The sequence below is a fragment of the Coturnix japonica genome, chromosome 24, assembly GCF_054131305.1.
Source record: "Coturnix japonica strain WE chromosome 24, WE-NBRP24, whole genome shotgun sequence".
Classification (NCBI taxonomy): domain Eukaryota; kingdom Metazoa; phylum Chordata; class Aves; order Galliformes; family Phasianidae; genus Coturnix; species Coturnix japonica.
The window spans coordinates 8,394,149-8,408,710 of NC_140686.1; the positions used below are offsets into that span (position 1 = coordinate 8,394,149).

Here is a 14,562-nt window from a genome sequence, read left to right on the forward strand (position 1 = left end):
AATGAGGTACTTTCCCCATATTGAGCATTTTGTCCCATTGGGTTCGGCTCTTATTGGGAACCACCTCCCAGTTTGGATGGTGGGGAGCAGTGGTGACCGCTTATGGATGGAGATTAAAAGCAGAATTCTAATTGGCAAAGGAATCCCCTCCTATCACAGCGATTCCATAAACCAGAATGATACAGGACTGCGAAAAAGCTGAGCCAGCTCCTACACATCACTTTCCCTGGGACCACAACAGCCCTGAGCATTATCACATTACTCCAGGGCGGTGTCAGCGATGTGACAATTAGTGTCCTCAGTTGAATTGCATGGCATGGCATGCACAGGGGGCAGATTTCACCCTGTATGTTGGTCACAGGGTGGGTTCTACCACCAGCATCCCAGGAGCTGCCCTTATGTCATCCCATTGTGTGCATCAGTACTTCTTCTGCCCCTCCCAGCCCCATTGGGTTCCCCATCCCTTTGGCTCTGTACACATCCAGAAATCACTGCTGTCCCCGGGGAGAAGCTGGAGCTGTTGTTGTTTTTTTTTTTGGAGTGTGACCATGCTTTGAGCAACAGCCCATTAATCCCCTTTTATTTCCTGAATGAAACCAGAGACAAAGCAGCTATGTGCTAAGCATGTGTCATCAGCGTGCCTGCGCACAGAGAGGTCCCAGCAGGTGCTGGAGCAGGGCAAGGTGGTAGGAGGGAAGATGCAGCCCTCCCTCTTCTCTTTCCCAGTCCACAGATGGGTTTGCTAAAGAAACCAGGAGCTTCTTGGCCTTGTCCTACCAGCAGATTGCATGCAGCTGAAAGCTGGTGGTTATTTGGAGGCTGTGGCTTAAAGCAAGGAGGGATGGGGTGGTGGTCTCTGCCTACCAGGTTCCCCACAGTCAGCACGTTCTCAAACTCCTCCGTCATGGGGTAGTGCTCCATGGCCATGAACAGCGTGTTGAGCACGATGCAGATAGTGATGCCCAGGTCCACAAAGGGATCCATCACCACCAGCTTGACAAACTCCTTCAGCTTCAGCCATGGGTAGCAGCAGTCCCACACCAGGAACGTGTGGGCAAATTTGTACCACCAGGACGGGCACTTCTGGTGAGCTTCCTCCAGCTCTGAGGGCAGGAAGGAAAACTGACATCAGCGTGAGTGTCCCCTGTCCTCCCTTGGGTGGGAAAACCCATTCCTGGGAGCTCCCACCCCTTGGATGATGCCCTGGGCAGCATGATGGGGTGGAGGGCTCTGGGGGCCTGGGGGGGCTTTGAGGTCTCTTCCAACCCAACTGTGCTGTGATACTCAGGTTATCCAATTTTTAAGGTCCCTTTGAACCCAACCACGCTGTGATTCCCTGACTCTACGATCTTTAAGGTCCCTTCCAACCCAACCATTCTGTGATTCCCTGACTCTACGATCTTTAAGGTCCTTTCCAACCCAACCATTTTGTGATTCCCTGACTCTACGATCTTTAAGGTCCCTTCCAACCCAACCATGATGTGATTCCCTGACTCTACGATCTTTAAGGTCCTTTCCAACCCAGCCATGATGTGATTCCCTGACTCTACGATTTTTAAGGTCTCTTCCAACCCAAGCCCAAAATGCAACCAGGCCATACCTTCCATGGTGTTGGAGATGACGCTGATGGCGCTCCCCACCCTCTTCTCAAGCCCTGGCCCATCTGGGTTGCCCACAGTGAGATGGTTGGAGTCTGATTTCTCCGGCTCATTGGCTGGGTTGAACTAGAGGAGAGGAGGACACAGAGGTGAACAAGTATTGAACGCACTTAGAGGCTGAGAAGACAAAAGGGTCTTGGTCTAGAGACCTTGGGTGCAACATAGAGCTGCAGGAAGGTTGGTAGGACCAGCGGGCACTTCTAAAGGATGTGGGGGGTTGTGTTGGGTCACAGCAGGGGCAGAGCACGTACTTCGATCACCGTGGCAGAGCGTTGCAGCACAACCTTGGGGACCACCTGCCCATTGCAGTCCTTTGCCTTGTCCTGGTCGCTGTTCAGATCCGAGTCGCTCTTCTTCCCGGCCGCGCTGCTGTGCAGGGAACTGCTGCTGGATTGCCTGTCCTGCAACTGCAGCAACCACATCTCCATCACTGCAGTCTGAACTTCCCAAATCCTCATATGTTTTGAATTTGGCCGGGGTGAATAATTCACAAGGATATAAATATGGGTGGGACAGCGGTCGGATTGGATGATCTTAGTGGTCTTTTCCAACCCTAATGACTCTGAGTGGGCACGGTGGTGATGTGTTGGGGTTGGACACGATGATCTTAGAGGGCTTTTCCAACCTTAATGACCCTATAATTCCATGTTTCTACGTAAAACCTCTGATTTTTGTCTTGTGGTGAATGTTAATCTTTGGAATACGCCTTCATTCCAAATGAGAAAGAGAAGCATCGTCATATGCCCAAACTCTTACAAGGACACCACAACTCAGGCAAGATGCTGGGCTCTTCTATTTTTCAGCATTGGCCAGAAGCAAATGGTTTGCTAATTCATTTAACTTTGCTGCAACCGCCCTGTCTCCCTTGTGTGCTTCTTTCCTTCCCTAATTGCAACCTGCACATGCAGGCGCTCTGCCAGGCTTCCTGCTCTTGATGTGCTGTACAGGGACCGATCATTCTGATGCCTGCCTTGTTCCTCACCTCCTTCTTTCAATCTGATCTGCACGTTGTGTGCTGCACCTCTCTGCTGCCTCCCAGTGCTCCCTGTGTTGGTCTTTAGATGTGGAAATTAAATCTTTTTGGCCTATTTTTTTCCATGCATACGTCAAATTCTGGATTCAGCTGATGACCTCAAGTAGTTACTCAGTTCTTATTTTTACTTGGTTGAGAACAAGCAAGACTTATTTCATACGACTGGGAATATCACTACGTGTGTCTCTGCCTCTCTCTTTCTCCCGTCATCCTAACTCACTGAGACCTTCTTCCTTCCCACCAACCTGCTTCTCCTGCTCCTCCTGCTGCTTCTTCAGCTGCTCCATGAGCTGCTGGAACTCCTCCTCCTTCTGCTGCGCCTCCAGCATCGTGGCATCGTTTTGCTCTGCGTAGGCCATGGCCACCACGGCCAGGATGAGGTTGATGAGGTAGAAGGAACCCAGGAATATCACCACCACGAAGAAGATCATGTATGTTTTCCCTGCTGCACGCAGCGTCTGTGGGAAGAGGAAGCACGAGCCGTCACACCTCCTTGGCACAGTGTGATGCTTCCAAACAAACATATATATTATAGTGTTGGTCAAGTCTGGCACTGTCTGCCTACTGGTCATGGGAGGAAGATGAGACTTTGCTCCCATCTCCCCAAGTGGTTCTTGTTGCTCAGCTGACCTTCCTGCAGCTCGTGGCTTTGGGTTGGGGATGGGATGAACGGGCTGAGATCTTGGCCAGCTCAACTGCATTCCCCATGCCAGATGGAGGCCCAAGGTGGGACTGGTAACTCATCATGGCCTTGCACTGCTGTATCTCAGGTCCCACCCTTGGGGCACACTCTAATTTCAGATTAGGGAATAATCTTCTCCAGAGGACACACACAGCTTTCAGTCTTGCTTTTCTGACCTAACCAGCTCTGGACTCAGGGGTTGAACCCATTACCTACAGGAAAACTGGAATTTCATGCAAATTCTGCCCATAGAACATCCAGGAGGAGAGTTTTCCCTCTTTACCCTCTCCATAAACTCAAGCCAGAGCTGCACTAAATATTTCTATAATTCCCTGGTTTCCATTATACCCCACACTGAGTGAGAGCATGCCCCATCCATGCCTTGTCCCTCAGCCATGGGTCAAAGCCCAATGAGTTTCCAATCCAGTGTCTTTTTACAAGGCCAAGTGCAGCATTGAAATGGTAGAACTCCAAAGTAAGCAGTGAATACACCAAATATGAAATAGAAGCCATAGCCACTAAGCAAGGGGCTCAGCCATGTACCCACCTGCCGTTGTCCCATTGGCACCTACCAGCTGGAAGAGGTTCTCCCAGAAGTCCTGTGTCATGAGGCGGAATAAGGAGAGGAAAGCCCAGCTGAAGGTGTCGTAGCTGGTGTAGCCATAGTTGGGGTTCCTGCCTGCCTTCATGCACTCATACCCTTCTGGGCACCTCCTGTCAAAGGGCAGATGGCATCAGTCCCTGTCATCACCCCTCGTGTGCCCATAGAATGGTTGGGGGTTGGGAAGGAACCCTCAAAGATCCATTTTTCTGGGGTATCTTTCAGTAGATCCTGATCACACAAAGCCCCTTCCCACCCAACTCTGGACGCTTCTCATAGTAGGAGCTTCCAGTGATGGAAAATCAGTTCCAGTTGTTCCACCCCATGGTGGGAATGCCTGGCAGGAGAACACCCAATTGGGTGCAGATGGGATGATGCCCTGGCCAGCGTGATGGGGTGGGGGGCTTTGGGGACCTGGGGGACTTTGAAAGTCTCTTCCAACCCAGTTGTGCTGTGATACTTGGGTTATCCAATTTTTAAGGCCCCTTCGCTGAGATAAACCATGTCAGGAGTCAGGTTTGATGGCAGCATCACCAGCACCAAGGGCTAAGGGATGGTTGGGCTGCACGGTGGTCCTGCATGGACCCACCCAGAGGGGGCTGCTACACTCACCCAGCATCACTGCTGTTCCCACAGAGCAGGGCATCAAGCGCTCCCTCCAGGAAGTAGAAATTTGCTTCACAGTTGGGGAAAAAAAGCAGAAAATAGGAAAAATAAACAAACACGGATATAGATTTTTAAAGCTCTTGGCAGTTCTCGCTGTCAGAGTAACTGTCCCACATCCCAGGGCTGGGCTCTCTCCTCCCTGTTGGCTTCACTCTCTGCATTGCAATGCTTGTCTCCAGCTCAGAGAGCTCGTGGCATTGCTTCACATGCCCAGCTGGGTGGCTGTGAGCCCACCGAGGGCTGGGGATGGCCAAGTGGGTCAGGTCTCATGGTAAGGTGGGATAGCAGGGTTTATCCTAAAGCACAGGGGTGGTGGGGGTCCAAAAACTCGGGCAAAGGGCCCACAGCCATCATCCTCCTCCTGCTGCTCAGGTGATACGCATTTAGCCTGGCCCCGAGAGCTGCCAGCCCGAATACACGCCTGCAGCGTGCTGTTGCTATTTGTGCTGCACTCATTGGATCCCATATATTGAATTTTGCACCCCTGCAACGAAGCCTTCCTGTAACCGATGCTTACTTCCCCAACAGGGTGAAGCAGCTCAGCCCAGATGTAACCCGACCGTCTCCTGAGCTCTGAGTGCCCAAAATGGGTCATGAAACTTCTCCTTAGAGACAGTCCCTGGAGCGCAGCTTGCTCTAGGCCAGTCTGCATTCGATCTGTGACCCCGAATGGATTTTTCCAACACAATATTGCTTTTGGATGCTGCCTCCTGCTTTGGGCTTTTGTGTTTGGTCTGGTTAGTGCTCAGATTGATTGCACAAGGTGATGAACAATCTGACAATCTGCCCCAAAGGCAGAGCCTGTGTCTGGGGCTGAGCTTTCCCCAGGTTTGGGGGCCAAGAGTGTGTCAATGGAAGGAAAAATAAAGAAGAAAGCCACAATTACTCAGAAATCTCTAAGAAAACATCAATTAAAGGCAAATGGAAGCCTCCCTGGCGGATTTGATGCTATATTTACAATTTCATGTCACGTTAAAAAAAATAAAATGAGCCAAACAAGAATAAACTACCACACTTTTGGGGGCATTTTTCCATCTGCCCACCCCCTGAGCACGCACAACTCCTGCTTCACCCTATAGCCTTGCAAAACCCAAATCCTATTGAAGCACCTCAATGGGAAGACCCACAGGAATGAACCATCTTGGTTAGACAAGGAGGAAGAATGGGGTAAATTGAAAACCATGGTGATGTGCCAGTGCAGAAGGGGAGCAGTGAGTCCTTACCTTCATCGTTGATGTAGGCTTCGAAATCGAAGGTGCTGTTGCTGGTGAAGTTGCCGTCGGTGAAGTTGCCGTAGAGCGTTGTGTTGGCCAACGTGGCGTTGTCCAAACCAAAGTCCCCCATCAGGGTGTCATTGAGGGGCGGCCACCGCACGCATTTGTGCCGGAGGTTCCCCATGAAGAGCTGGAGGCCGATGAGGGCGAAGACGCTCAGGCAGAAGACAGTGAGGATCATGACATCCGAGAGCTTCTTCACCGACTGGATCAGCGCTCCGACAATCGTCTTCAGCCCTGGGAGGGAGTCAGCCCTACTGATCTACCTGCTCATGAGCTGATCATAGAGGATGTGCTGCAGTGCTTCCCAAAGCTACAGAGTTAGTAGAAACACGGGTACCCCCAGTTTCACCCTATGGACTCAGATCTCACACATCAATGGGTAACATCCCCTTTGCAGCAGGGCAGTCACCTGTCTCCATGCCTTGACCTGGGCATTGCAACTCAGAGCCCATCCTTGCTGGCAGCCAGCCATTCCTTTTGTCTGCATGTTTTCCTTCCAAACACTAAAGTGCTTTTTCAGCCCCAAACTGCTGAGCAGACCACATGACATAGCGGCAATCCGCCAACCCGACCGGATGATGCCGTGCACTGCTCATGGCTTTGGCTGCACAAGAAACCCCCATGACCCCAAACCCCGACATGTGCTGTCCCTACAGGCAGCCAGGAGCCAGCTGGTCCCTTCCAGAGCAACCCTCCGGCATTCGATCAGAGGGGATGGAAGTGACAGTTTGCATTAAGCACCGGGATTAACTCGCTTCCTCTGCAGACGGCGGCGGACTTTTGAGGAGGAATTGTCTGTGCGGGTGATGGGTGACACCGGGACATCCTGACATTGAGCTTCAGGCAGCTCAGAGCAATGTGCATGGAGGCACATCCCGCAAGACAAGGGGGTTTTTTAGCCCCTTTGTTCCCCAAACTATTTAGGTTAAAATCCCCGTTCTCCCAGGGCTTGTCTATGTTGGGAAAACGATTAGGACCACCTTTCAGAAACAGCTTATTTTTGCAGCTGCTATTTCTGCAGAGCCTCATGGGGAGGAGGGTGGAGGGATGGGGGGGTTGGGGGGGAAGCCATGCCAGGAATAAGAGCCCTGGGATTAAGAAGGAAATGCACTTTTTGCAGAGTGCAACTTTTAGCTTGTTTGATTAAAGCAACTCAAATAGGAAGCCCAAAGGTCTGGAAGATGCAGGGACATAAAATGAGTGGGATGATAAATTACCGTTGTAATTTTATCTCATGCTCCTTCAGGGCTCTGACCTGTTGTTTCTGCGTCCACGTGGGGTCTTGAAATGGTATCAGATTTGGGAAGCAACCCCTCAGAGCTATTTGGTAACGTGCCCCTAATGCAGCGTGATGGATATTTGGGGCTGGCCGCTCACACTAAGAGCCATTAAATATCCCAATCCTGATAAGTAGAATGCTCAGCAATGGGGAGAAAGCTGCATTTATGGCTCCAAGGATCGTGTTAACTGGGGCCATAAACCCAAGGAAGCATCCCCAAGAAGCCCTAAAAACGCCATGTCTGGCTGGAAGGAAGCTTTTGCTGATTAAATAATGAGAGATCACAGCTAATTGCCCCACCTGGTATCACTGTGATGGTTTTCAAGGCACGGAGGACACGGAAGGTTCTGAGGGCAGAGATGTTCCCCAGGTCCACAAACTCAGTGATGTAGCTGCAGGACGGCAGAGGAGAAGGTGTGAAGGTCACCTCACACTGTCCCTGAGGTCCCCGAGGTCCCCAGGGTCCCACTGCACTCACGCCATGGAGATGACCATGAAGTCCAGCCAGTTCCACGGGTCACGCAGGAATGTAAAGTCATCGATGCAGAAACCTCTCGACAGTATCTTAATGAGGGACTCGAAGGTGTATATTCCAGTGAAGGCGTATCTGAAATGAGAATGGTGACTCAGGGGATGCTCAGTGGGGCAGGTTCTCCTATCACCTCCACTCAACAGAGTGAGCTGGGACATCTCACCAGCTGTGGTGACAATCCTGCATGGCCATCTCTGACTGCTGTCACTATCAGCACTATTTTCTCTTTAAACCTTTCTGAGCCCTATTGTACAGAACTGCAAAGAAAAAAAAATGATGTGTTTTTTCCTTTCCCTTCAGATTTTGGACAACTCTGAAGCACTTCTTCTCTGCAATGTCTGATGCAGAGCATGGATGTTCCTTCTTAAACAGGGACATCTAGGATGGAGAGGGCCACCATCACCTCTCAAGGACACTTCTGCTCCTCTAAAGGGTGTCTGGATCCCAACAGCTCTGTCCCAGCCTTGGTCCCATCCCATCCCATCCCATCCCATCCCATCCCATCCCATCCCATCCCATCCCTTCAGTCTGGGATGCCCCCCACCCCAATGTCCAGCAGGAACTTACTCCACGTTCTTGGACCACGCCGGGGGGTTGCTCATCGTCATAAACACACAGTTGGTTAAAATCGTGATCATGATGAACATGCTGAATAATTTACAACCTGGTCAAGGAGAATTGCTGTGGCTGCTGTCTACACTCCCCCCTTCTTATGGGTAGAAAGCCAAGAACTTCTTGGTTTGGAAGGCTTGGGCCTCATCTTAGGAAGCTCCACCGTATATAGGTGTCCTCCTTGTTCCAACCAAAATGATTCTAGGACAGATCTTGGTGATTGCCACCAAGGTGCCCCAAACCTTTGGGCTCCCATTCCTTGGGAAGGGACAAAAGCTTTTAGCTCTGGACCCTGGTCATGGTGGCGACCAACCCAATGAGAATTACTTATGACAGCAACAAAAAACACCCCCAGCCCTCCCCCCCTCCCCTCCCAGCATCAGGACTGAAGCAAGGATATGAATGGATGAGCACTTTGATGGCTCCTCTCCGGATGGGGTGGAAGGGCCCCAGCAGGTAGAGCGCAGGAGTAGCTGAGAAGCGGAAGATGGACTTCCCTTTGTTGAGGACTATGAACGTCTGCAGAGAAAAGAGAGGTGAGACACAGAATGGCACAACTCCATGGATAAAGTGATGCCTTCATAAGTGCGTATTTTGAATCTCTGAAGGCTGGAGAACCGTTCAGGGAAGGGATGCTCTGCTTCAGAGGAGAAGGAAACAGAGCAATGTGGGGCTGTGGCTCACCCAGGTGGGCTCAGATGGCACCCAGAGGCACGGATGGAAGGAGGAGGGGTCCACGCTCTGGGTTTTTTGGTGTCTTGCACCTAACACCCACAGGTCAAGCACTGTCCCTCACCTTCTTATCCTTGTAGAAAGGGTCCAGATCCTCCAGGGGGGTCCCGATGAGCTCTAAGGGGGGATCTCCATAGATAAGGGGCAGGTTCTTGCCGGCTTCCAGGTCACTGCTGGGCTTGAGCTCCTCTTCCTCGGGCATCTCCACCTGCTGCTTCTTTAACTTAAGTGCCTCTGCCTCGGCGATGCGCTGCTCGATGGCAGCCAACGAGGCGGGGGTGAAAGGGCGCAGGTTTTCAGGGCCCGGGATGTACGGCAGGCCAGCCATGCTCTCATTCTGCTTGCGGGACGCCTGCGCCCGACCTGCTGGGGAGAGCAGGGCTCAGAAATTGGTGCAGGATGGGAACAATGGGGGCTGTTACGAGGTTGGGATTTGAAGACGGGTGGTAGCCAATGGGGGCAATGAGGGCATTTAGGAGCTTGGTGATGGAAAGTTCTTGGTGGGCTTTTGCAGTTGGCTTTCTTCCGAGCCAGCAGCTCCAGAACCATTGAAATCACAAGGAAAATGCTTGGGTTGCATGTTGTATCCAAATGGACACATCTGGGTTGCACAGCACCCTGCTTCCCCCTTCCCCTCCCAAACCCAACCAAAAAACACCATCCCTCTGCCTTTCTCCTGGGCTCTGCACCAGCTGGCTCATTAGACATGTAATTTCACAACCAAAGTTGCTCAACAAAATCAAACACCTTCAGCAGCAGTGGCACCGCTCCAGCTCTTGGCAATATAATTGCAAAGGATCAAAGCTTTCCTCTTAACACTCAAGTAAGAGGTTCCTAGGCCAGAAGACCTCAGTTCTGGTGGTCGGTGGTCATTTCCCATCACCCATCCCATTGGTAGGAATGTGGGGTGCCCTACAGCACTACAGCTCTGCTCTGGAGGAGCCCTGATGCTTTGGGGAGGGTAAGGAAAAGAGTTGTGTGTACCCCCGCCCCAAGATGAGCATCCCACTGACCAGCAGCGCTCTGAGCATCGCCCCCTCTGCACTCCAATGCTTTATGCAGTGCTATGGGGCAGCTGACCCTGAAAGAGCTTTAGGATCAATACTCCTCATACCCCAACCCCGAACCGCCCTGCTGGATGCAGAGAGCTGGAAACCCTTTGTAATTAAGGAGAACATTTATAGGTTCATTGGGAACAGACCCTTGGAGCAGTGTCAGTGTGTTCCTACAGTGATTACAAAACCCAGCGATAAAAGCAAAGGCGAAGGGAGGTATTGATTTTGCATTGCTGCAGATGGCTGCACTTTAGGAACTGCCCTTTGCTGTTGCTGAACTGCATCTCATTGTGCAAAATGGATTTCCTTCTGCCAAAAGCTGCTGATCCCTGCAGAGGTGTCGCAGCACCGGGGCACTTTGTGATCAGCCTTGACCCAGTGGTGCTGTAATGCAGCTTAATGCTGCTGGTAGAAGGATGGACCTATAGCAAACCCTACAAGTGCACAGGGTGCTGCACAACCCATAGAACCCACAGCACAGCCTTATCCGCAGCGTGCAGTGCCGGTGGAGGCGGCCCAGCCTCCAGCTGCTGCCAGCCATCATGCTCGGGGTCGGGTTTCTGCAGCCCCATGACTCTGCTCATTCCTCCCTGCTGGGAGCCGGGGCAGGAGGGGAACGTGTGTGCACGGCCCCAGCTTTGCTTTCAACCCTAAGTTTGCTTTTTACTGGGCTGCACACATTGCACTGCCATAGGGTAGGAAAGGGAGACGCTGGGGCTAAACAGGAGGTCCTCCAAAGGGATGCTGCTGTGTCCATTTGGGGTCTGTTCCCCTGCAGCCCCCTGGCCCACCATCCCCTTTGGGGATGCCCAGAGGTGCAAAACTTCAGCTACATCCGAGATCTGAACCTCCTGCATTGGAGCCATCAGCTGGACTCCGTGCTCCCTTTGCATCCCTTCCAATTCAGAATATTCACTGACTCTGTGGTCAATCTCTGCTTCCCCAAAGAGAAGGGATCAAATGCAGACCTGCTCTCCTGCCCCAATGAACCCATGGCCCACACTGGTGTGGGGCTGGCACAGAGGGGTCCCACTTGCCCACTGCCAGCCCCTGGCACCTGGGTGACTCTGGGGTCAGCCCCACTACCTTGGGATCAGAGAATGCTCCACAAGGCTTCTTTTCTCCAGAGATCAGTGTTGGTCTGACGGGACACCAGTGCCTGTGTGACAGCAGCTGCAGTGCTCCTGCAGGGATCAAACCACCCCAGTGCCGTTGGCATGGTGTGCACAGCTCAGCAGAGGCAGATAGAGCCTCAGGTCCAAGAAGAACACCGACCTACAGAGCCATCAGCAAGTGTAGAGCAGCTTCCTTCACCAAAGCGCTGCTGAGCCAACTGCAATACATCAGGGGCATCCCTGCAGCAGGGATTAGCAGGAGAACAATTAGCTCGTGCCCCGACACCAGCCAGCAGCCAGCTCTGCCCACGTGTGGAGCTGTGAGAAACTGATGCTGGGGGATGGAGGGAAGCCAGCACCTGGCAGCTGAAGGGCTGCGGGATGGAAAGCAGAACCTGCCCTGCACCAACACAACATGGCACAACCCAACAGGACACAATATAAACCAACACAACACAAACTATCACAACATAATACAGCACAACACAATACAGCACACTATAACACAACACAACATAACCCAACACAAACCATCACAACATAACACAGCACAACACAACACAATACAGCACACTATAACACAACACAACATAACCCATCACAGTACAGCACACTATAACCCAACACAACCCAATACAGCGCACTATAACACAACACAACACAACACAACACAACACAACACAACACAACACAACACAACACAATACAGCACACTATAACCCAACACAACCCAATACAGCGCACTATAACACAACACAACACAACACAACACAACCCAATACAGCGCACTATAACACAACACAACACAATACAACACAACACAACACAACACAACACAGCACACTATAACCCAACACAACACAATCCAACACAATACAGCACACTATAACACAACCCAACCCAATACAGCACACTATAACCCAACACAACCCAACCCAATACAGCACACTATAACCCAACACAACACAACACAATACAGCACACTATAACCCAACACAACATAACCCAGCACAACCCTGCAGGACCCCTTCCTTATTTCTTTCACCCCAAATCCAGCTGAGAACCCAGGAGCTGACTCCATCCCTCGCTCATTTATCCCCATCTGAGGGTGTGGGGTGAGGTGGCAGCTGCATTGGGGAGCTGATATGGGGTTCAGGGATGATCAGAAAGCAGCAGTGGGCAGAGAGGGTCCAAATATCACCAAAGCCTCTTGGTCCTGGCTGGGAAGCAGGACACAGCGCTGTGGTGGTGATGCCATTGGCTGCCATAGGTTTTATTTGTGGGTATTTAAGGTTATGAAGGTACATGAATACAAGGTGGTGACACAGCTCTTTGCTGATGGTTAGAGGAAAGATAATCCTCCAGGTATTGTTTTATGGATGCTGTGGCTTGAGCAAGTCCTGTTTTGTTTTTCACCCCCAAAAAAAGCACCCAAAAAGCCAACAAAAAAGGGAAAATGGGGAACAATCTCAACGCAGGGAGAAGAGAGCTCTGCTGGAAGGTTTAACAGTGCACAGACCAGAGCCCAGAGCTGGGTGAGTGTTTGTGGGATTCCAGGAGTTTCCAGCAGCAACTGGGACAAACAGAGCAGCTCGGCTGGGTGAAATGGGCCCATTTATAAACAACTCGATGTCCCATTCGGTAAGATGATAACGTTCTATTTCAGAGCCTGGTGTTTGCTAACCCCAGATATACGGCCATGCCTCAATGCTTGGCTACGCATTACAAAGCCGACCTGGGGAGATACACAGTGACTCCAAGTTTTGTGATCAAATGCCTCCCCTGACCCCAACTGGGGGGGATGCAGCCCCATCTCAGCTCCCCATGTCCTCACTCTGTCTGTAGGCTGCTCTCCTTTAAGGGGAGGCTTTTTAGGGTCTGGAAATCCCTGCAGGCGATGCTGCCCTCCCAGTGCTGCTGGGTGGTTTGGTGCATTCCGGAATGCAGGAATGCAGGATGCTTCCAGGCAGCATCTGTCATGCTGGGAGCTGTGCAGCAACATGGGAGAGCTGCCTTTGGCAAGCAATGCCACGCTCCTTATTGTCACCACGGTCCTTCTGCTCGGTGGGGACCAACAGGGGTCACCCACTGGATGCACAGCAGCACCCGCATGGCTGGGATGGATGCATGGCTTGATGCAAAAGAACACGCTGGGTTTTCAGGTGGGATTTTTGCTGCCTTGGGGTAGGGGCTGCCCCTGCTGTGGGGCTCTGAGCAATGGGTGCCAATGGGGTGATGGGCCCCAGTTCCATGCCGTGGGTCCCTATGCTCCCCAGCTTGCTCTGCATGGCCAACTCCGTGGTGCTGCCCACCAGCATCCCTCTGCCCTTCCCCATTTGGGACTCACACACACCACCAACCCCCCAAACACAGACATTGCTGCTCCCCTCACACACCAATCACACCAAGCTTCTGCTTTCTGTCTTGCTCAGGGGAACACACAGCACTTCTCCCCTCTGCCTGCCCTGTACCCGTGAGCTGTGTGGAAATTAACTCCATGATATCCATTAATTGCTACCATCCCATATGGGGTACGGGCGCTTTAATGCCCCCACGGTACCTCGATGTACTCGGAGCTGGGGGTGGCACACATAGGCTGCAAGCTGCGAAGTCCTGGGATGCTCTCCTGCCCGCAGATGGAAATAGGAGGTTGCAACATCCCCCAGCAACTGACACTAACCCCGTCCTGCCCAGGCTGGGAGCGGGATGTCAGCTCGTCCCATAATGGGTGACAATGGGTTCACAGTGCTGGCAATGGGAGATGGAGATCACATAGGGTTTGCCATACTGTGGTCCCTGCAGCACCTCATCCTAAAGGATACCGATTTCCCCCTATCGGATACCACTGGACCCAAATTAGACCCACGCTGGACCCTCACGCCCTTATTTCTTGCATTATTCCTCTGCCATCACCCACCCCAAAGCAACTTCTCCCTTCATACCTCAACTCCAGCAGTCTTCCCACAGGAACACACAGCCGCTGCACTGGGACCCTTTGCCCTGGGAGTGGAAAATGCTCTCCAAATATCAGCACAACTTAATCCCGTGGGACTCAATTGCCCAATTCCCATTAAAGTGCCCGTTATTACATCAGGGATTTTCCAGGAACAGCTCAGAGCATCACTCCGCCACCCACACTTGTAGGGTTGCTTGTAGGGTCTCCATACAACCAAGGACACGCATCCAACCTTCCCACTGGTGTTATGCAAGTGATGCTCAGTGATATCCACTATTATTTTGCAACATGTCCCCATATGTTGGACACATCATGGTGTGGGCAGAGGATGGATTGCTTGTGTCCCATGGGACAGTGGCTGTCA

At 51.9% G+C, this 14,562-nt stretch overlaps 1 protein-coding gene across 3 annotated transcripts in view; it reads right to left on the reverse strand.

Annotated features, from left to right (window-relative positions):
- Positions 1-14,562, reverse strand: part of SCN4A (sodium voltage-gated channel alpha subunit 4) — a 31,076-nt gene that overhangs the window by 15,806 nt on the left and 708 nt on the right. For 2 of the 3 annotated variants that reach the window (XR_014937070.1, XM_085523550.1), the window contains exons 2-14: positions 14,185-14,242; positions 9,137-9,435; positions 8,739-8,859; positions 8,296-8,383; positions 7,675-7,803; positions 7,497-7,588; positions 5,864-6,151; positions 4,587-4,650; positions 3,946-4,087; positions 2,937-3,149; positions 1,910-2,065; positions 1,601-1,724; positions 865-1,103 (exon numbers count right to left, since the gene is read on the reverse strand). Coding sequence is in view for 2 of the 3 variants with exons in the window: in XM_085523550.1 (XP_085379676.1) it covers positions 865-1,103; positions 1,601-1,724; positions 1,910-2,065; positions 2,937-3,149; positions 3,946-4,087; positions 4,587-4,650; positions 5,864-6,151; positions 7,497-7,588; positions 7,675-7,803; positions 8,296-8,383; positions 8,739-8,859; positions 9,137-9,400 (1,920 nt within the window). In the remaining variant the exon portion in view is untranslated. The remainder of the gene's footprint in view (positions 1-864; positions 1,104-1,600; positions 1,725-1,909; positions 2,066-2,936; positions 3,150-3,945; positions 4,088-4,586; positions 4,651-5,863; positions 6,152-7,496; positions 7,589-7,674; positions 7,804-8,295; positions 8,384-8,738; positions 8,860-9,136; positions 9,436-14,184; positions 14,243-14,562) is intronic. The other variant, XM_085523551.1, reaches the window with a different exon arrangement.